Source organism: Globicephala melas, chromosome 14 (assembly GCF_963455315.2).
Source record: "Globicephala melas chromosome 14, mGloMel1.2, whole genome shotgun sequence".
Lineage (NCBI taxonomy): Eukaryota > Metazoa > Chordata > Mammalia > Artiodactyla > Delphinidae > Globicephala > Globicephala melas.
Genome location: NC_083327.1, coordinates 53434355 through 53458255, shown reverse-complemented (window position 1 = coordinate 53458255; position 23901 = coordinate 53434355). Strand labels below are relative to the sequence as shown.

The window sequence follows — 23901 nt, the reverse complement described above, 5'->3', positions numbered from 1 at the left end:
TAGAATGAACTAAAGGCCATTAAAATGAAACAATTCCTCAAATACAAAGCTTATATAGTTCTATGTGTATACTTGAGACATTTCAATACCAGTAAAAAACATACAAACACACACATCCTTCAGCAAGCCAATATTTTAATACACAATATTAACTGCTATATAAAAAGTGCTTTCACGATCTGTTACCACCTAAAATAATACATCTTATAATTTTCAAAAATGTGTTCTTTGACTTCTAACCTCTGCTCTTCTTTAGAATTACCTGTGAGGGGGAGAAAATGAAGATTCATATTATACCTATGCCAAATAAAACACAATTCCTCAAAAAAAGTTGAAAAGTCCTATGTGTATAGTATGCAAGTCTCTGAATTTATAAAACCCAATTTGGAATGTGATTAGGGAATCTTTTGCCTTATAAACGGTTTTAGACTTCTCTAAAATAGTGTAATTCTCTCAAAGAATGTGAAACATGCCTAGATTCTCAAAATCTGGTTTTATAATAGTCACTTCTAGATGTTAATTTCTTCAACTGTGCCAAAAGTGTACAGATTAATGGCTCCCAACTTGAGGTTTATAGACAATTTAGCAATTCGGGGAGTTAAGGAATGTTCCAAAACTTGAAAATCCTATTATGAATCAGGCATTTAACAACTATAAAGCAATACAAATCCACTGCAACACCAAATTTCTTGTATTTAGGCTGGAATTATATCAGAGACCAAGACTAGTCATCTCAAGCTGAAAAGCTTGTTAGGTAGATAATTTTTAAGATAATTTTTAATCTCATTTTAAACAAAATGAGATCTTAAGTTGTAAAAGACAAGGAACATTAGAGACCAGAATATATCCAAAAATATTGTAAAGAACTTACCTACTTTTAGGTAAGTACACATATAAATTCATTAATAAAAACAAACCAACCCTAAATTTAAGACACACACATACACTCTTCAAGTTCTTAAGCCTTGCTTTACCTGCAGAAAGCACTTATATCAACTTTAATAGTACAGAAACTTGTTGAAATGTTTATAGTTGTAAGAGAATTTAAAGCCCCTTAAAAAATGCCACGGCATGCCCATTTCTAGGCTTCCACAGAAGTCACCAAATAGGTTTATACCCTAGGCCAGTACTTCTCTGTTCTACAAGAAGTTAGTATAGGGACTGCAATGTACTCAAATGAATTTACAAAATTCTAAGTATATTATACACCCAAATTTACAAAATACTAAATTAAACAGAGTTCAACAAATTACTGGTATATTTCTCATAAACTTTCATAACTTTACATATCTATAGTTATATAAAGACGTTACCGTTGTGGGAAGTTGGATAAAAGGTACAGTGGAACTCTACACTATTTTTGCACCTTCTGTGAGTCTATAATTATTTCAAAAATATTAAATGTTAAACAAAAAAAGCCTATAAAGAGGTTAACTGTCAAAAATAAGTCTCTCTCACACATCATCCTCCAGTCAACCATGTGCCAATTTCTTGCATATTCTTACAGAAACAAGCTCTCTATACGTAACATTATGACTATTCAAGGAGGTATAGTATGTTAGGTTATATAAACTTATCTGACCCCAGAAGCCTTTTATATTGGGGCATCTATTAACATCAAGTGAAAATAATCTTGGGAACATATATGGAAAAAACTCTGGAACATATGGAAAAAATCTTGGGAACATATATGGAAAAGACATCATACTATTACATTATACAGAAATATCAGTAAGAAGCAATCTTCTCTGCTTATATAAGCAATATGATTCAGAAGTCACTCAAATCTCAAAACAAATGTAGAAAAATCATTAGGTAAACTTAAAATGATCAAGAAGAAAATTTTGATAAATTTCAAGGTAATACACCTTCTCAGCTATATATAGGCTACTACATATCCTACAGATTAGCAGTCAAACACTTATTTTCCCCTAAATGGCAATAAGGCAATGGCCATGAATCTTTCCATCAGAAATCCATAATATACATAATAAAAAAAACCATAACTCTGTAATTAAAACCCGTGAAAAGCCAAGCATCAACTCAGTCAACAAAACTGAATAAGGAATCTAAACCAGGCAGAGGTGACGAACTAGGTGGTGTTTTAAGGCAACTGTGCTCAAGAAAAGAAATTCAGATCTTACCTTTGCTGCAGCCAGTACATGCTCCTTTTTAATGACTCCACACTTATTCTCACAAGCATTTGTCCGAGCCTCTTCTGCTAATCGATGAACAAAGAGTAAACAGTTCAGATGCACCTTTAAAGAGAAAATGCAAAAGGATTTTTAAGCTCAAACACTGATGTTTTGAAATAATGACTTCTAAAAAGAATATCCCCAGGCTTCCCTGGTGGCACAGTGGTTAAGAATCCACCTGCCAATGTAGGGGACACGGGTTCGAGCCCTGGTCTGGGAAGATCCCACATGCCGCGGAGCAACAAAGCCTGTGAGCCATGACTACTGAGCCTGCACTCTAGAGCCCACGAGCCACAACTACTGAGCCCACGCACTGCATCTACTGAAGCCCACGTGCTCTAGAGACCGTGTTCCGCAACAAGCCACCGCAATGAGGAGCCCACGTACCGCAACAAAGAGTAGCCCCCGCTCGCGGCAACTAGAGAAAGCCGCGCGCAGCTATGAAGACCCAACACAGCCAAAAATAATAAATAAGTAAAAATAAACAAATTTATAAGAAAAATAAAAAGAATATCCCCAATTTTAATGCTGTACTATTTACTACTGCGATTACATCAATTAACCTTTATTTAAAGTAACAGAATTCACTTTAATATATGTCCATCTTAAGATTCCATAAAAAGAGACTTAGTTATTACAATACATGAAACAAGTCTATGTAAAGCTGACCAAAGGCCATAGACAATAACATTACTCTAAAGGATCATTATATCAAAACATAGGTAGGTCTCTATTAAGAAAAAATATTCCTGTTACCCATTCCAACTAAATTTAAGTTTCTAATGTAATTTAAAATTTCCCCCAAATTAAAAAAACATATCAAATATTGTATTTAAAGCTAGTCATCTCTCATTCTACAATCCAAGGTATAAAGATTTTGTAACCAGATATTTAATTTGAAATATCTAATTAAAAACATGTTAAGAATTGAAATTTTAAAACTTTATTGCATTTATATACAAAGGTCAAGTTACTTGGCTTCCAACATCAAAATAATCGTATCTACTATTAATAATCTTAAAATTTCTTAAAAAGTAGCCTTAAACTACATAAAATAAGCAGACAATACAAAATTCCAAAGTCCACAAAGAACTGTAGTTATATAAGATATTAGCATTGTGGGAAGCTGCAAAAAAGGTAAGGGGAATTCTCTACTATTTTTGCCACTTCTTGTGAACAAACAGGTATTTCAAAATACAAAGCAAAAAGTCTGCAAAAGGATAGACTGACAAAAGTAAGTCGCTCTTCCACATCATCCCCCAGTAAACTATGGTTGCCAGCTTCTTGCATATTCTTATAGAAACAACTTCTACATATTAGCAAAACATATACATATACCATAATATATATGTACATATATCATTATTTAACCTCACTATTTCAATATGTACATTTTGCTAAATATTTTACTCAAAATTCACTACCCTAACACAAAAGGGCTACTCATTCTATATGCATATATATATAGCTTGAAAACAGTCAAAGTAGAGCTCGAACCCAAGCAACAGAGAATGTAAAGTGAGTTGCAGTCCTATCTCATTTCTCCCTCTAGCATCACATCTACTGCTCTTTTATTTAAATTACTGGTAACATCTCTATCCATTGCTTCTGCCATGTGCCTGAATTCACTACCAATCTAGGTCCAATTAGATAGTCTCTTTAACATATAATTTATATGATAATTTATATAATAGTACACACTCTTTGCAGTGAGAATTAATTAATACATAACACTTGGCAGAAGCAAGAAACTAAAATCCTGCAGACTATGGAATGAAAACCACATTCACAGAAAGAGAGACAAAATGAAAAGGGAGAGGGCTATGTACCACATGAAGGAACAAGATAAAACCCCAGAAAAACAATTAAATGAAGTGGAGATAGGCAACCTTCCAAAAAAGAATTCAGAATAATGATAGTGAAGATGAGCCAGGACCTCGGAAAAAGAATGAAGGAAAAGACTGAGAAGATGCAAGAAATGTTTAACAAAGGTTTAGAAGAATTAAAGAACAAACACCTAGAAGAATTAAAGAACAAACAAACAGAGATGAACACCATAACTGAAATGAAAAATACACTAGAAGGAATAAATACCAGAATAACTGAGGCAGAAGAACAGATAAGTGACCTGGAAAAAGAATGGTGGAATTCAATGTCATGGAACAGAATAAAGAAAAAAAAATGAAGACAGCCTAAGAGACCTCTGGGACAACATTAAACACACCAACATTCACACTATAGGGGTTCAAGAAGGAGAAGAGAGAGAGGAAGGACCCAAGAAAATATTTGAAGAGATTATACTGGAAAACTTCCCTAACATGGAAAAGGAAATAGTCACCCAAATCCAGGAAGCACAGAGACTCCCAGGCAGGATAAACCCAAGAAGAAACATGCTGAGACACACAGTAATCAAACTGACACAAATTAAAGACAACGAAAAATTATTAAAGGCAACAAGGGAAAAACAACAAATAATATGCAAGGGAACTCCCATAAGGTTAACAGCTGATTTCTCAGCAGAAACTCAACAAGCCAGAAGAGAGTGGCACAATATATTTAAAGTGATGAAAGGGAAAAAGAAAAAGCTACAACCAAGATTACTCTACCCAGCAAGGATCTCATTCAGATTCGATAGAGAAGTTAAAAGCTTTACAGAAAAGCGAAAGCTAAGAGAATTCAGCACCACCAAACCAGCTCTATAACAAATGCTAAAGGAGCTTCTCTAAGTGGAAACACAAGAGAAGAAAAGGACCAAAAAAAAAAAAAAACTCAAAACAATTAAGAAAATGGTAATAGGAACATACATATCAATAATTACCTTAACTATAAATGGATTAAATGCTCCAACCAAAAGACACAGGCTCGCTGAATAGATACAAAAACAAGACCCATATATATACTGTCTACAAGAGACCCACTTCAGACCTAGAGACACAAACAGACTGAAAGGGAGGTGACAGAAAAAGGTATTACATGCAAATGGAAATCAAAAGAAAGCTGGAGTAGCAATTCTCAGATAAAACAGACTTTAAAATAAAGAATGTTGCAAGAGACAAGGAAGGACACTACATAATGATCAAGAGATCAATCCAAGAAGATATAACAATTATAAATATATATGCACCCAACACAGGAGCACCTCAATACATAAGGCAACTGCTAACAGCTATAAAAGAGGAAATCGACAGTAACACAATAATAGTGGGGGACTTTAACACCTCACCTACACCAATGGACAGATCATCCAGACAGAAAATTAATAAGGAAACACAAGCTTTAAATGACACAACAGACCAACCAGATTAAATTGATATTTATAAGAATATTTATCATATTTATAATAAATAAACTGATATTTATTCCATCCAAAAACAGCATATTACACTTTCTTCTCAAGTGCACATGGAACATTCTCCAGGATACATCACATCTTGGGTCACAAATCAAGCCTCAGCAAATTTAAGAAAATTGAAATCATATCAAGCATCCTTTACGACCACCACACTATGAGATTAGAAATCAATTACAGGGGAAAAAACATAAAAAACACAAACACATGGAGACTAAACAATATGTTACTAAATAACCAACAGGTCACTAAATAAATCAAAGAGGAAAGCAAAAAATACCTAGAGACAAATGACAACAAAAAGATGACGATCTAAAACCTATGGGATGCAGCAAAAGCAGTTCTAAGAGGGAAGTTTATAGCTATAGAAGCCTACCTCAGGAAACACGAAAATTCTCAAATAAACAATCTAACCTTATACCTAAAGGAACTAGAGAAAGAAGAACAAACAAAACCCAAAGTTAGTAGGAGGAAAGAAATTATAAAGATCAGAGCAGAAATAAATGAAATAGAAACAAAGAAAACAATAACAAAGATCAATAAAACTAAAAGCTGGTTCTTTGAGAAGATAAACAAAATTGATAAACCTTTAGCCAGACTCATCAAGAGGGAGAGGACTCAAATCAGTAAAATTAGAAATGAACAAGAAGTTACAACGGACACCATGGAAATACAAAGCATCCTAAGAGACTACTGCAAGCAAATCTATGCCAATAAAATGGAAAACATGGAAGAAATGGACAAATTCTTAGAAAGGTATAATCTTCCAAGATTGAACCAGGAAGAAACAGAAAATATAAACAGACCCACCACAAGTAATGAAATTGAAACTGTGATTAAATATCTTCCAACAAACAAAAGTCCAGGACCAGATGGCTTCACAGGTGAATTCTAACCAACATTTAGAGAAGAGCTAACACCCATCCTTCTCAAACTCTTCCAAAAAACTGCACAGGAAGGAAGACTACCAGACTCATTCTACGAGGCCACCATCACCCTGATACCAAAACCAGACAAAGATACGACAAAAAAGGAAAATTACAGACCAATACCACTGATGAATATAGATGCAAAAATCCTAGCAAACAGAATCCAACAACACATTAAAAGGATCATATACCATGATCAAGTGGGATTTATCCCAGAGATGCAAGAATTCTTCAATAAAAAAATCAATGTGATACATCATATTAACAAATTGAAGAATAAAAACCATATGATCATCTCAAAAGATGCAGAAAAAGCTTCTGACGAAATTCAACATCCATTTATAATAAACACTCTCCAGAAAGTGGGCATAGAGGGAACCTACCTCAACATCATAAAGGCCATATATGACAAACCCACAGCAAACATCATTCTCAACAGTGAAAAACTGAAACCATTTCCTCTAAGATCAGGAACAAGACAAGGTTGTCCACTCTCACCACAATTATTCAACATAGTTTTGGAATTTTTAACCACAGCAATCAGAGAAGAAAAAGAAATAAAAGGAACCCAAATCGGAAAAGAAGAAGTAAAGCTGTCACTGTTTGCAGATGACATGATACTATACATAGAGAATCCTAAAGATGCTACCAGAAAACTACTAGAGCTAATCAATGCATTTGGTAAAGTTGCAGGATACAAAATTAATGCACAGAAATCTCTTGCATTCCTATACACTAACAACAAAAGATCAGAAAGAGAAATTAAGGAAACAATCCCCGTCACCATTGCAACAAAAAGAATAAAATACCTAGGAATAAAGCTACCTAAGGAGGTAAAAAATCTGTCCTCAGAAAACTGTAAGACACAAATGAAAGAAATCAAAGATGACACAAACAGATGGGGAGATATACCATGTTCTTAGATTGGAAGAATCAATATTGTGAAAATGACTATACTACCCAAAGCAATCTACAGATTCGATGCAATCCTTATCAAATTACCAATGGCTTTTTTTTTTTTTTTTTTTACAGAACTAGAACAAAGAATCTTAAAATGTGTATGGAGACACAAAAGAGCCCGAATAGCCACAGCAATCTTGAGGGAAAAAAATGGAGGTGGAGGAATTAGACTCCCTGACTTCACACTATACTACAAAGCTACAGTAATCAAGACAATATGGTACTGAAACAAAAAGAGAAATACAGATCAAGGGAACAGGATACAAAGCCCAGAGATAAACCCACGCACCTATGGTCAACTAATCTATGACAAAGGAGGCAAGGAGATACAATGGAGAAAAAACAGTCTCTTCAATAAGTGGTGCTGGGAAAACTGGACAGCTACATGTAAAAGAATGAAATTAGAACACTCCCTAACACTATACACAAAAGTAAACTCAAAATGGATTAAAGACCTAAATGTAAGACCAGACAGTATAAAACTCTTAGAGGAGGGCTTCCCTGGTGGCGCAGTGGTTGAGAGTCCGCCTGCCGATGCAGGGGACACGGGTTTGTGCCCCAGTCTGGGAAGATCCCACGTGCCGCGGAGCAGATGGGCCCGTGTGCCATGGCCGCTGAGCCTGCGCGTCCGGAGCCTGTACTCCACAACGGGAGAGGCCACAGAAGTGAGAGGCCCGCAAACCGGAAAGAAAAAAGAAAAAAACTCTTAGAGGAAACCATAGGAAGAACACCCTTTGACATAAATCAAAGCAAGATCTTTTCTGACCCACCTCCTAGAGTAATGGAAATCAAAACAATAACAAACAACTGGGACCTAATGAAACTTAAAAGCTTTTGCACAGCAAAGGAAACTATAAACAAGATGAAAAGACAACCCTCAGAATGGGAGAAAATACTTGCAAACGAATCAACGGCCAAAGGATTAATCTCCAAAATATATAAACAGCTCATGCAGCTCAATATTAAAAAAACCAGCAACCCAATCAAAAAATGGGCAGTAGGGCTTCCCTGGTGGCACAGTGGTTGAGAGTCCGCCTGCCGATGCAGGGGACACGGGTTCGTGCCCCGGTCTGGGAAGATCCCACATGCCACGGAGCAGCTGGGCCCGCGAGCCATGGCCACTGAGCCTGCACGTCTGGAACCTGTGCTCCACAACGGGAGAGGCCACAACAGTGAGAGGCCCGCGTACCGCAAAAAAATTAAAAAAAGTTTTAAAATGGGCAGTAGACCTAAATAGACATCTCTCCAAAGAAGAGAAACAGATGGCCAAGAGGCACATGAAAAGATGCTCAACATCACTAATTATTAGAGAAATGCAAATCAAAACCACAATGAGGTATCACCTCACACCAGTTAGAATGGGCATCATCAGAAAATCTACAAACAATAAATGTTGGAGAGGGTGTAAAGAAAAGGGAACCCTCTTGCATTGTTGGTGGGAATGCAAATTGATACAGCCACTATGGAGAACAGTATGGAGGTTTCGTAAAAACTAAAAATAGAATTACGATATGACCGAGCAATCTCACTACTGGGCATATACCCAGAGAAAATCATAATTCAAAAAGACACATGCACCCCAATGTTCATTGCAGCACTGTTTAAAACAGACAGGTCATGGAAGCAACCTAAATGCCACCAACAGACGAATGGATAAAGAAGATGTGGTACATATATACAATGGAATACTACCCAGCCATCAAAGGGAACGAAACTGGGTCATCTGTGGAGACGTGGATGGAACTAGAGACTGTCATACAGAATGAGGTAAGTCAGAAAGAGAAGAACAAATATTGTATATTAACGCATATATTTGGAATCTAGAAAAATAGTACAGATGAACCAGTTTCCAAGGCAGAAATAGAGACAGATGTAGAGAACAAATGTATGGACACCAAGGGGGGAAAGCGGGGGCGGGGATGAATTGGGAGATTGGGATTGATATATATACACTAATATGTATAAAACTGATAGCTAATAAGAACTTGCTGTATAAAAAAATAAAATTAAAGAAAAACACACAATACTTAACTCTCCCCAACAGTTCACCAAATGTTTAATAACTAATAAATTTGGTGCTTTAAATTATTATGCAGAAATCTTTAGTGGATTGTTATAGATGTTTAAGAATATTTTAGTGATATTTGGGGCAAGCAGAGGAATTTGGGGATTTAAATTTAACATGATAAAGAACCTATGGAAGAAGATATTCTTTTGGTACTTTTTTGATGCACTGTCTTATTTAATTCTCACAAGAACTCTGAGCTAAATCACCCAATCCTGATTCTTTACATTATACCATGTCATTCAAAATTTCTTTAAACTTCCAATGATATACCATTTCCTTCTGCAACAAAAGTACTCCATAACATGGCTCAATTTCCTCCATTAATCTGTATTTTCTACTTCTAAAGCTAAATATCTTCCAGATGCCTCATGAAAAATTCCAAATTCCTTAATACTAAACCCCACTTGACTAGGCTTTTCTAATTTCATCTCTCACCTTTCCCAACTTTCAGTTCTATACTAGGTCTTTTGAACTTCTTTCAGTATTCAAATACAAGTTTGCCTACAGCCATGCTACTGGTTTACAGACTTCTCTAAAAAGCCCAATTCCTCCCAATATGTAAGGTTATATAGATCCATGGCACCCTGAACTTCTTATCACTACACATACTACATACACTAGGCAGCAATTTCTCACCTGTCTTCTTCAATGTACTATAAGGGCTAAACCATGTCTATCTTCCCAGACATTATATCCCCAGTGACCTTTAGTCCATGGCCCAATATGAAGTAGGTAGTCAATTATTACTGCATGAACAGAAGATCCATCCATACCTCCCCAAATTAGGCAAAAAAATTTTTTAGCCAATCCCAAATAAACCACACTCTGTTTTGAGGCTTGAGTCCTTTACTCTTCATGGGCATGAACCATAGATACTGAATTAATATTACTTTTTTTAATGTCAGAATTTTTTTTTAAACAACCTATTTATCTGTAATAAAACAGTTAATTGAGTGGTGTCACTCAAGGGCACTAAGGTTTAAATTAAAAGGGTCAGAACAAAAGCAAATTTTATGGTTTAAGCTAGACATTCAATCCTGAAAGCCACTCCATCAAGAACTTACACTTTGGAAAAATAAAAAATCAGCTTGCTTGAAAGGTAAACCAAAAGATAATTTACAAAGAGGTATCCATTTGACAGTCTCAGGTGACCAAAAGACTGGGCCAGCCTGACTTCCTCCCCACTTCCTCACAGCACTTCTGAGTTTTACATAAACTGTAAGTACCCAGATATTTGCACAATATTCCTTAGTGATAAATCTAAAAACTGAGTCACAAGAAAGCCGAACAATGTGAGATTAACGTACACTCATCAGTATTGGCCCTGGTGATATACAATCAAATAAGTCATAAAATAAAACAACAATAAAAAGCCAGTGCAGAAGAATATGAAGTAACACAAGGAGGTTATAAGTAAAATGTTAGAAATATCAATCCACATATAGTCATCATCACTCCCAACTTTAATTGTACACTCAGAATGTTCAAGGTATTATGCTAAACACCAGGAATACAATAAGTTCCCAATTCAAAGTTCCCAGTCCCATGGGAGAATGAAACCTAATTAAAGACAAATGTGTGACAGTAGATGATACTGGAAGGTAAGGTTGATGCTTTCTAAGACCATGAAAGAAGGCTTCACCGAATAATAGGCATTTGAACTGAATTTTGAAATAACTGAAGTATGAGAAGCGGAGTGGAGTGAGGACATCTTCAAACAGAAGAAATATCTTATGCAAAGACATCATAAAAGTATATTAGTTCTGTGTTAAAGATAATGGAAGACACAAAAGGAGATATGTGTGGTCCCTTCGCCTCAAGAAGCTGCATACCGCACTGGGAGACAACACTGACATATAAAACTTAGAGAATAGTGTCAGGGTCCTAGTAGCTAAACTGTATGATGTGCACTCTTACGGCTATCAAAGTTCAGGAAAAAAAACAGACTACCTTAATTGTAGAGAAGTTTATGGATGATGTGGGGCACCTGCTGAGTAAGATAATTAAGTACCAATGGCAAGCAGAAAACCATAAGTAAAGAAACCAGAGTGATGCATGGCATATACAAGATGGTGAAGGAGAAATAATGAAAGCCAAAGACAAGCATACAATCTAGTAATAGACGGTAGCATAAAGAACTTCCATTCCCCTACCACTGCAAATGCTTAGAATCTCACCTCCCCTTCTTTCCTGTACCACCTGGATCCCACTCCACAATAGAGTCCTCCTGTCCAGGGATCACTTGGGGCAGGCAAGTGTGGATGTGGGAGGAATCTGACTACTTGAGAAATTTCTGTCCAACAATCTACACGAGCTGGTAGTCTCCTAGATTCTAGAGCAGGTACATTTCCTCCCCCCTCCATTTATTGAGAGAACCCCAGCACCAGTGAAAACTTCAGAATAAATTACCTAAAATTCTTTTGAAAATCAATTTCACTTTAATACAGTTCACTTGTGCCACCTTAATCACCACCTGGGGGGAAGGAGGGTAATGAAACAGTATATATTGTCTTTTCTTATAGGGTCTAAAAAAGGAACAAGAAAGGACAGGAGATATTAGAAGGGCTACTTTTCCAAGAAAAAAAAAAGTTGTTTTGGCTCAGAGAAAGGAAAAGTGAAGACAATTCTATAGTAATTTATTAAAATAGAAACCCTAAAATTAGGGGAGGCAATAGAGAGCTGGCAGAGGCTGTAGAGAAAAGAGGTGGGGCAGGGGGGAGGGGGACAATGTAGCTTAAGAAGAGATGGAATGATGTATTGTGAAGCCACCCTCCATGCCATATATCCCTATTATCCACAATTCTTTATCCTTGATCTCAGGGAAATTAGGTGCCCACCTGTAGTGTCTCCTTTACTCAAAGAGCTCTTGTAACAAACCACAGGAGGTGCCTCCTATGGTTTAAACCTAGGGAAACAGTGTTCATTCTGCTAGAGGGATATATATTCCAGGCATTCAACATAAAAACTCTTAATTTATTTCAAAACAGAAATATTACACCGTGGTTTGGTTGTGGTTATTTATCATGTGAGCATTATGCTGCAGTTACTGAGTCAGATAAACTTTTAATGGTTGGGCTTGAAAACTAAACTAACAGGTGTTCTATTTGTCTAGGAAAACGAATTCACATTTGGGAGCATACTACTTACAAATAAACTTTTGGATCAGGGTTCTTTAGTAAATAAGCTAAAGTAGAGGAAATAGGGCAATATATTTGTTTAACAACGTAAAAAGAAGGGGAAGAAAGGAAGGCAAGGAGAAAGGCACTTTTGAAAGGCATGTCAGTAATGCCTTTTACAATATTTAAATAAAAATAACCCAGCCTGAATTCCAAAACCTATTTTTTTAAAATGTATCTTTCGAACCTTTGCAAGTTACACTAAGCACAGTACCAGACTGTGCTCCTTAATAGCGATATTGAAAAACTATAAACAGGAACTTAACGTTAGTTTTCTCCTTAAATTGATGTGGCTAATAGCCTCCTGTAAAAAAAGGTCAGGATATCTACATTTCAGAGGGCCCCAAAACAACTCAGCATCAGGAATACTAACTGATATGCCAGGCCGGGGCAAACCCGCCCAGGTGTTGCTGCGAACACCTCAAACGTAGGCCTGAAAGCTAGATTGGCTGGGGGCGGCAAAATAAAGGCTGGGGGTTATTTCCCCTGTCTCCGCCCCACTTCCAGTCCTAGAAGGGACAAAATCTCACCAGTAGGTCGCTATTTGTCTCCAGACGGAGGTGAGGCTTCCGTTGCTTGAAGACGCGCTTTAGAAAACCGCGGGGAGCCTTCCGCTTTATCAGCTTCTTCTGCGAGATTGTGGTCGAGAGCGCCATCCTCTCCCTCCGGCTCGGGCACCAGCCGCCTAAGCTTCCTAGGTCCTCCCTGCGCCGCACTGCAGCTCACGCCCGCGGGGACACCGAGAACCCCAACTCCGACGCTTCTACAGGCCCTGAGACCAGGCCAGAACGTTTGAATCCGCCGCCAATTGAGCGCGCCTGGCGCCCGGTAGTGACGTCAGCACGCTCAAGCCCCGCCCCTCCCGCGGCGCCTGGCTGTTGATGGAACACACCCTCGGTGGGCGCACCGTGACGTCATAGACGGGCGAACATTGCGGCTTTAGCCTTTAGCACCAGCTCTTTGAAACAATTTCTCCAGTGTTCGATAGAGACGTTGGGAAATTGTGGAAAATGTTGGTATGCCAAAGCAGCCACACTTACTGTCCCAGCTTTCATTCTCTACTGAGCCTAATACCAATGAAAGAAAAAGTAGATGAATAGAAAGAACTCTATGATGTTTCATCAGGATTCTTGAAGAAACAATGGCTTCCTAGCAAGGCATGATTTTCTGATATTAATAGCTAACGTTTTTCACTTTTACGTAATTTTATGTTATCTTATCTGAGGTCTTTTCATGATTCAAGCTTTTCTTTACAAATGCTGCTCCCTTTAATTTTAAGGCCCCTACATTTAACCTTGCAGTAACTTCTGTTGTAGTTTAAATGCTACCTCATTGAATCCTTCTTTCCAAGCAATTAACTCTTCCATCTTCTGTGCTGTCCCTGTAAGTGGTTCTCAGACGTCATCGTGCATCACCTGAAGCACCACCCCTTGGTTTCTTGGTTCAGTAGGTCTCAATGGGACTTGAGAATTTGCATTTCTAACAAGTACTCAAGACATGTTGGAACACTGTTAGTCTGACCACTCTGATATCACTGTGACGTTATTTGTAATTACCTCTAATACTAATGCTGTAGAAGTTGTTGTGTTGTGCTTTCAATATCCACATAGATGCTTCTATCTGGCCTCCCACTTTCAAGATCTCCTCTCTGCCAATAATCTTATCTTTCATCCTATGAGCCATTTACATCTGTGGTCATACACTAGGCCTTGTCATTACTAATACCCTTCCATATTCTCAATTCAGTTGTCTTACTCTTCAACCTTATCTCTGGAACTCACTTCCTCCAGTATCCCCACTTCAACAATTCTTACATGTTACTGGATCACTGTCCTCTCTGTCTCTACCATGTCCCTAACCTTAATCTATTTTTTATTCTCCTTCCTGTGGTCTATTGTACATAACCATAATATCCTCTTGCATTTATCCTTAACTCTCTAGCCAGGCTCTTTTTTTCCCTCATACTCAATTGACAAAAACCCAACCCTGCTAATGTTAAAATCTCAATCCATTCTGTATTTGCATCTGTACATTGATGTTGTCTTAAGAAAAACTTGCAAGTTTGTGTCTGGTCTCAAGGTAAATACATGACCATTTTATTGAGCCTCCGAGTACAGCCTGCAGTCTTTTGCTATTTCTAAAGTCCATTCATTCACCCATTCTCTTCTTCAAGTCTCCCTACACTCCCTACCCCATCCTAACCCTCAGTTGGTGACATTTTTTTAATAACAAAATAGAAGCACCCCATAGAGACTTTCCACATGCTCCCAACACCACATCACTCTCCATCTGCTCCCATGGATGAACCATCTAAGGCCAACTAATCCACTTGTGCCCTAGATCCCAGTTCACTCCCTTTCTTAAGGACATCCTCTGGCAATTCTCCCCTATTTTGCTTCATGAATTTTCCTTCTTTGCTGAATTTTCTTTTCATCTACACAAACACATGCTATAATATCTCCAACCTTTTGAAAACTCTTTCTGGATCTTATATTTAGCAACTTCCTTCTCATTTTTTTTCACAGAAACACTAGAAAGGATTGGCTAAATTTTATGTCTCCAATTCCTTTCCTCCCATTCTCTCTTGAAGCCACTGCAATCAGACTTTAGTACCTATCTCTCCAGCAAAATTATTTTGGTTAACATGATCAATAACACTTTTAAATCCAGTGGTCATTTCTCAGGCTTCAGTTTATTTGACTAACCAGGAATATTTGTTGGGTTTTATGATTCTTTCCCCCAAGAAACATTTTCTTTAATTGGATGCTATTCTCTTTTGGTTTTCCTCCTACCTGACGGCCTTTTAGTCTCCTTTTCTGGTTTCTTTGTGTTCTTTATCTCTAAATCCTGGAGTATCCCAAGACTTAGTCCTCAGATTTCTTCTCTTCTCTATCTACACTCATTCCCTCTATGACCTCCATCAAGTACCATGGCTTTAAGAACCAAATGTACATCTCCAGTTGATTCTCTTCCCTAATCAGACATGTATATCCAATTCTTCATTGAACTGGAATTTTTTAAAGTCATCTTAAATTTAACACATTCAAAATTAGCTCTTGATACACCCCTGTACCCCCAAACTGATTCTCCCACCATCTTCCCAGTCTCAGCTGATAACACTTTCATCTTTTCAATTACTCAAGCCAAAATCTTGGAGTCAACCTTGGCTCCTCACTTTCTTTCCCCCCATATTCAATTTTTCAGCAAATTCTGTCCCTTCTACTTGCAGTATCTTATCACTTTTGGCCAAGCCACCATCATCTCTCACTTGGATTATTGTGCAACACCCTCCTGTGTCTCAGCCTGTTTCTATTTATCCTCAACAGAAGAGCCAAATTTAACTCAGATTATGTCACTCTTCTCCCCAATCCCCTTCCATTTCCCTCAAAATAAAAGTCCCTACAATTACTTATGAAGCATTATCTGTCCCCTAAATGCAAAGAAACCTATGAATATACAGTTAACTCTTTGACCTGATCTCCCACAATTCAGCAGCTCACTCTCTTCCAGCTATATTAGACTCCTTGATTGCTCTCAGACATACCTGAAATCCAACAGATATGCCAACCACTCTCCCATCAGGTGTTTACACTTACTATTCCCTCTGCCAAGAATATTTTTCCCCATTCATCTTCATAAGCGTCTCCATCATCTTTTTCAGGTCTCTGTCAGTATCACAAAGATCTTCTATTTAAAATAGGAACTCCACACGTATGTACTTAGAAATACACATGTGCACACACATACCTGGATCCAGTACTGTGCAGAAACTGACATATGTTCCCAGCTCTTGTGTTCAGTGACGTTACATCAGTAGCTAGAAATTGGTCATGGTAGAAGTATTTATGCCACGGGAACTCGCAAATTTTGTTTTTTTCTGGAAAGCAAGTGGTTAAACATTTACCAACATAACACTGCACATATCCCTGCCAACCTGAACATCCTAACACTTTCAGTGGGTTATTTTTCTCTGTGGCACTTTTCACTCTCTAATATTAGCTCCTGCATATAGAAAAACGTTATTGTAGCTCTATTTATATAATAGAAATAATTGGAGACAACGTTCATAAAGGGGGGAATGGAAACACATATTGTCATATGTATGCTTCCTATTGCTATTATCACAAATTTAATAGATTAAAACAAAGCAAATGTATCATCTTACAGTTCTGCAGATCAGAAATCCTAAAATCAAGGTGTCAGCCTTCCTCCTAGAGGCTCTAAGGGAGAATCTGTTTCCTTGCCTTTTCCCCCTTCTAGGGGCCACTTCCATTCTTTGACTCAAGGCCCCTTCCTTCATCTTCAAAGCACATCACTCTACCCTCTGTTTCTATCAGCACATCTTTTTCTGACTCTGATCCTCCTGACTTCTTCTAAGAGCCCTCGTTATTACATTGGGCCTACCCAGATAATCCAGGATAATCTTCCCATTTTAAGATTCTTAATCAAATCTTCATATTCTCTTATTCTCTAATTAACATTTTCAGATGCTAGAGATTAGGGCACTGACATCTTGGGGGAGAAGGGCATTATTCTGCCTACCACAGGCTCTCTTCCTGGACTTAATTCTAGAGTAGGGCTGTTCAGTAGAAATTTCTTCAGTGATGGATGTGTTTATCTTCTCTGTCCAATATAGTAACATGTGGCTGTTGAGCATCTGAAATATGGCTAGTGTGACTAACAATATTGGCTAGTGTGACTAACAATCAGGGTAAGTCATTGCCTCTAGAAATGGAGGGAAAGATTAAGTGATGGGGCTTTAGCTATTCCTATTTCTTCAAACAAACAAACAAGGTACTTGCAAATATTGAAACAAGTAGGACAAAATATGAAAAGCCATCTAATCTCAGTGGTGAGGACATATTCTTGTACATTTAAAATTTGATAAATTTTTAAATTCATACATGTGTATAAAGCTGTATGTACATAGATTTTTATGGCAGCATTGGCTGTAATTGCAAAAAAAAGTAGAATCAATCTGAACATCCATAAATAGAGAAATTATTAAGCAAACTATAGTATTGAATACATTATACCCAGGAGAGCTATCAAAGTATAAACCTATATGAACATGTGTTTGATTGATTGCATTGATTGCCCCAATTCTTTACTCTTCCCATCAAAGGCAGGGCATTCAGCCCCACTCTTTGACTCTGAGCGAGACACAATACTCACACTGGCCACTGAAATGTTATCAAACAGAACACAACCAGAGATGAGAAAAGTTCTTGTGCGTTGGGACTCGCTCTCTTGCTGCTCTTTGCTCTTTCCCCAGAACTATGAGAACATCCCTGGGCTAGCTTGCTAATGTGAGGAACACCTGGAGGAGAGCTGAGTCATCACTATGCTGACCATCCTATACCAACGAGGCCCCTCACAGCCTCCAGCTGACTAGAGATAGATGTCTGAGAGAATCCCACTGTGATCAGCCAAACTAAACCCAGATCAGTAAAAATGCGTAGCCGACCATAGACTTGTGAGACAAAATAAGTTGTTTACAACTTACTGTTTATTTACGAAAATAAACAGTAAATTACCAAGGAAAATTCTGGTTGGAAAAGGACTGTCATGGAATATTTACAATGTCATTTTCTAATCAGAATTTTTCCTGATAATGTATCTTTTTGATAAAAGAACTGAAACAATCCTCACCATTACTTCCCCTTAAATGTTTCCTTCCTTAATTGGCTCTAAAGAGAATTGTTTTGACCTAAAACAAATAGACCGCCAGATATTTCTCCAGCAAAGATGGATTTCTTTGGAAAGAGCAGAGAGTTGCAACCTGGGGTCTGCAATCATGATGAACTACATGCAAATCCCCTCAGGGCAAGGGAAGGAGAACACTTTTATAGAGGGGGAAAAAGGAAGTTGGGAGGGCTGTAGAAAACAGAGTCCATGGCTTTTCATTGGCTGAGTCCTTGCCAGGAAAGAAGAGGATTCTTTCTTTTTCCTGTTGGGCTCTGTTTTTGTCAAAGGGCATGAGAGCTTCCTGTTCTGGTCTCCCATCTCTATTTAATTGAGGTTTCTGTTTATCTTTTTTTTTTACAGAATTGAATTTGCATTCAGTACTCCAGTTACAATTAGTATCTAGAAATTTACATTTGCTAAAAGTTTAGAGTTAGAAAACCTCAGCTTACATCAGAAACATATTTCTGTAAGGACCAGTTGCTTCCAAAATATAACATTTTAACAAGCAGTTAAAGAGAATTATTAACAGAGTTTTAAAAAGCCTAAAGCAGTTTCTTCACATTAAAAATGTAAATAAAATTTACAATTGTACAATCATAAAATTGGAAGAATCCACAAGAGATTGCTTGGTTTTGACACATGATAAATAAGTTCAAATTTTAAATCAGCATTCATTTTAGGATATGAGTTAATATGTGCATCACTTTCACCTCTGCTCTCTATTTTATTAAAATACTATGCTATCCAGAGTAGAGCCATGATTTGCTTGCCAAACTTTTGCAAAGCAGGTACTCTCTTAGCAAACAAATAGCAGACATGCTTTTCTGTTTAGGTAAATGTTAATAATCACAGCTGGTTTGGTAATTCAGTTATTTGGCAAAGACATTATAAACTACTTGAAAAGAAACCATCTGGCTTGCAGTTGTAAAACTGAAACCAATTAAAACAGTTAAATGGCATATTGTTTTTCATTTTAATCTGTAAAAATATATTTTGCAAGTTCTAATAAGTGGTTGATTTTTCTCTATTACTTTTATAATATGAATCTGACTCTCAAATAACTTTTAAGTGCAACAAAGCTGTTTCTATAATTATTTTATTGGGACACCTGGTAAGCTAAATGATAAAGAATATAAATGCATTGATACACATAGACACAAATAATGTAATACACAGAATTTATCTGTATCAGACCTGATAAAATAGAACAAAAGATACCACTTCACAAGAATTGATTGGTTAGGTATAGCCTACGAACCTGAAAATTCAGTTAAGGGACCACCTCTGTGAAAGAAAGAAAGGAAAGGAAGAAAGAAAAAGAGAGAGAGAGAGAAAGAAAGAAAAGAAAAAGAAAGAAAGAGAGAGAGAGAGAGAGAGGAAGGAAGTGAGGAAGGAAGAGAGCAAGGAAGGAAGGAAGGGAGGGAGGAAGGGAGGAAGGAAGGAAAGAAGAAAAGAAAGAGGGAAAAAGCAGAACTCAAAGATTGTAATCAGAAATATACATTTTTCCCCACCCACTCTCCCTTAAAATTTATTCAGTGATATGAGCTCTTCACTTTGCCTCTGGAATAAAGCACAAGTAATCCATGACTGTTCTTCTCACTTTCAGATAATAAAAAGAACTATGACCACTCCGGGTCTGGTTCTGTAATCAAAGCCTGGATTTGGTACTTAGAACAACCAGTCTCTTGCTATAGTCAAAGTATCTGACCACATTTAAAATTAGAGCTACTTCCAGTCCCCCAGATGGAGCTTGTAGGCCTGTTATAAGCAAGAAGCCAGTAAAGCAGGGAGGGATACTAATTTTGTATCTTTTTATCTCTGATTCTTCCCTTTAGGTGTCTCCTACACCTCCATCTTGCTAACCATGATTTTTGAACCTTCCCTCCAGAGACAACGTGAGAGGAAGGACGGCATGAGCTGGGGGCAGGAAAATTCTTACTTGACTGCCACTGTCTTAACTTGCCTTCTCTTTCTCAAGGGCTGGCAGATGTTCAAAGTCAACACTTTCTCCTCCAGGAAACTTTTATATTTGTTTGAAATGCCCTAGCCTACCCTCTCCCCATTCCAGGTGGTCTCTGATCTGCAGTTCCCCTGACTAGGGCAAATGCGCTCCATTTCACTGGTTGCTTACTTCTCTGCCGTAATGAGTCTGGTGATTCACCTCCTTTTGAGGCTTGTTTGGCCTCTCATGGATGTTGCTTGTACAGTATCTAATAAAGCATCTGCTCCAGCTCTCTCTCTCTCTCTCAACCTCATACGATGTGCAGAAAACACTCAGGCATCCTTAACCCCACATACCTAATATAGTGTGACTTTTATTGCAACCAACCACTCCCTTACCCTCTTTATTTCCCTGTGACTCCCTAACTGCAGGGCCATAGCTCAGCCTTTTTGAGTAATCCTGTTGGAAATCCTCTCTCAAGATGAAGAGGGAATCATAATTTTGTTCAAAAAAATCCTTTTCACTAATCTCCTCTCCCTCTCTGCTTTCTTTACTGTTTATATTTCCAATGAGAGTAAGGGGTTTTCAGAGACAAGACATCCCTTTACAGACACTTCCTTTGAAAAATTTCATCTTGGCCTGGCATCTCACTTTAAAATCTCATAACTCATTACATTCTAATGTTTCAGTTAAATTTTCTCTTTAACATCTGGCCTCAATAGTGGTGGCTTCTTTTTTTTTTTTCATAATAAACCCTGGCCAGAGCAAATATTTAAATGTTGTACAGACACAATATTTCCATCTTTAAATTAGTAGTACCATTACAAATATTTGACACCTGATACAAATCATCATTTTTTCTATAATCTCTATAAGATGTTACAGAATGAGGAATAAAAGGTTAATAAAATGAAAGTGATTGGTTTCTTTTTGTAGTGGCTATTGCCACTGGTGGCCTGGTATCCCTGTCATCATCCTTTGAAAAACAGTCCCATATCTTGACCACAGAGGTTATCATGTGACCCAGGCTGGATCACTTATAATTTGCTTTAGTTGTGGCCACAGGGATTGGTCCAGGGATGGGTATTATCTTGACCACAGAGGTTATCATGTGACCCAGGCTGGATCACTTATAATTTGCTTTAGTTGTGGCCACAGGGATTGGTCCAGGGATGGGTATATGTGGCGAGGTGAGCCAGTCAGAGTTCTTCCCAAGGATTTTTTTGATAGAGATGATAAGAATCATTCTTTCCTCCCTGATTGTGAAGCTCAAAGTCTGAGACCACAAAACTTCCCGCAGCCATGTCCCTAAAACCCAGAAAGAAGGACAGATTAGAGGCAGAGTTTCTTTTTTTTTTTTTTTTTTTTTGCGGTACGCGGGACTCTCACTGTTGTGGCCTCTCCCGTTGTGGAGCACAGGCTCCAGACGCGCAGGCTCAGCGGCCATGGCTCACGGGCCCAGCCACTCTGCGGCATGTGGGATCTTCCCGGACCGGGGCACGAACCCGTGTCCCCTGCATCGGCAGGCGGACTCTCAACCACTGCGCTACCAGGGAAGCCCAAGGCAGAGTTTCTGACATCCCTCAGGCTATCCTAGCTCCTGATATCTTCCTTTATGTGGTCTATCCCAGCATCTTTCCTATAAATTTCCTTTTTCACTTAAGCTAGTTTGAGAGCTGTTTCTATCACTTTTAATCAAACACAATAGATTCTTGATTATTAATTTCACAAAGTGTATATGGTATCTGGGGACTTAAAGTGTTTAAACCCAAATAAATAGGATTAAGCTCAATTTTAAAGGCATAGATTACCATCAATACTAAAAGTAGTAGCTACTAAAAGTAGTAGCTACTAAAAGTAGTAGCTACTAAAAGTAGCTACAATTATTCTAAAGGCATGGACAAAGAATAAAACTAGACGTTCCACTATTAAATGTTCAAAGGAATGAAAATGACAGTAGAAATGAAAAACAATAAGCATATTTTTCAATTTCTTGATTTTTGTGATATCTAAGTGACTGATGCTCCTGTTTCTTTTAGGTCTTTGCGGGGGATTAAAGGTCAATGTAGCAAACTCAGAAAAACTAATTAATAGTTAATGAGAGCATTGTTTTCAATTATAAAATATATATAGTAGGAAGAAAAATATGTAAATGTCTTCTCAACAAAAACAAAAACATATGAGGGGGCTTCCCTGGTGGCGCAGTGGTTGAGAGTCCGCCTGCCGATGCAGGGGACACGGGTTCGTGCCCCGGTCCGGGAAGATCCCACATGCCGCAGAGTGGCTGGGCCCGTGAGCCATGGCTGCTGGGTCTGCGCGTCCGGAGCCTGTGCTCCGCAACGGGAGAGGCCACAACGGTGAGAGGCCTGCGTACCGCAAAAAGAAAAAAAAAAACTTAAGACATACTGTGTTCATGGAATCATCTTATGAATAATTTCTCCATTATTACTTGCTTCTGGATTCAGACACTTTTCATAGAAAGAGTAAAAGGTGAAGTCCATTTAATTCTCTCAGAATTTAGAAACATTATCACATAAGCAATATAGTTTCATATTTAAATAGCAAGCTGAACTGAATTATATTTCTCATTTTGCTATTAAATGAATTTTAGATTGTGAGCCTAGAAACAGGTTCATGTAGAGTGAAGATCAAGAGTTCATAGGATGAACCTCCTAGGGTAATGGAAATAAAAACAAAAATAAAGAAATTGGACCTAATGAAACTTAAAACCTTTTGCACAGCAAAGGAAACTATAAGCAAGACAAAAAGACAACCCTCAGAATGGGAGAAAATATTTGCAAACGAATCAACAGACAAAGGATTAATCTCCAAAATATATAAACAGCTCACGCAGCTCAATATTAAAAAAACAAGCAACCCAATCAAAAAAATGGGCAGAAGACCTAAATAGACAGTTCTCCAAACAAGACATACAGATGGCCAAGAGGCATATAAAAAGATGCTCAACATCAATAATTATTAGAGAAATGCAAATCAAAACCACAATGAGGTCTCACTTCACACCAGTTAGAATGGGCATCATCAGAAAATCTACAAACAACAAATGCTGGAGTGGGTGTGGAGAAAAGGGAACCCTCTTGCACTGTTGGTGGGAATGTAAATCAATACAGCCACTATGGAGAACAGTATGGAGGTTTCGTAAAAAACTAAAAATAGAATTACCATATGACCCAGCAATCCCACTCCTGGGCATACACCCAGAGAAAAGCATAATTCAAAAAGACACATGCACCCCAATGTTCATTGCAGCACTATTTACAATAGCCAGGACATGGAAGCAACCTAAATGCCCATCAACAGACGAATGGATAAAGATGTGGTACATATATACAATGCAATATTACTCAGCCATAAAAAGGAAGAAAACTGGGTCATTTGTAGAGATGTAGATGGACCTACAGACTGTCAGACAGAGTGAAGTAAGTCAGAAAGAGAAGAACAAATATTATATATTAACGTATATATGTGGAATCCAGAAAAATGGTACAGATGAACCGGTCTGCAAGGCAGAAATAGAGACACAGATGTAGAGAACAAACGTATGGACACCAAGCAGGGGAAAGCAGGGAGGGG

The 23901-nt window shown here is 37.8% G+C and overlaps 1 protein-coding gene across 2 annotated transcripts; it reads right to left on the bottom strand.

Annotated features, from left to right (window-relative positions):
- Positions 1-168: 168 nt before the first annotated feature.
- On the bottom strand, positions 169-13495 carry CENPW (centromere protein W). 2 transcript variants are annotated; one of them, XM_030853521.2, is made up of 3 exons: positions 13208-13495; positions 2145-2258; positions 169-262 (listed from the first exon to the last, which is right to left on the bottom strand). In XM_030853521.2, the coding sequence occupies exons 1-3, from the start codon at positions 13331-13333 to the stop codon at positions 236-238; spliced, it is 267 nt and encodes an 88-aa protein (XP_030709381.1). In that variant the 5' UTR covers positions 13334-13495; the 3' UTR covers positions 169-235. The 2 variants fall into 2 exon arrangements, with proteins under 2 accessions (XP_030709381.1, XP_030709382.1); XM_030853522.2 differs by lacking the exon at positions 169-262 and having other exon boundaries at positions 2141-2218.
- Positions 13496-23901: the final 10406 nt, after the last annotated feature.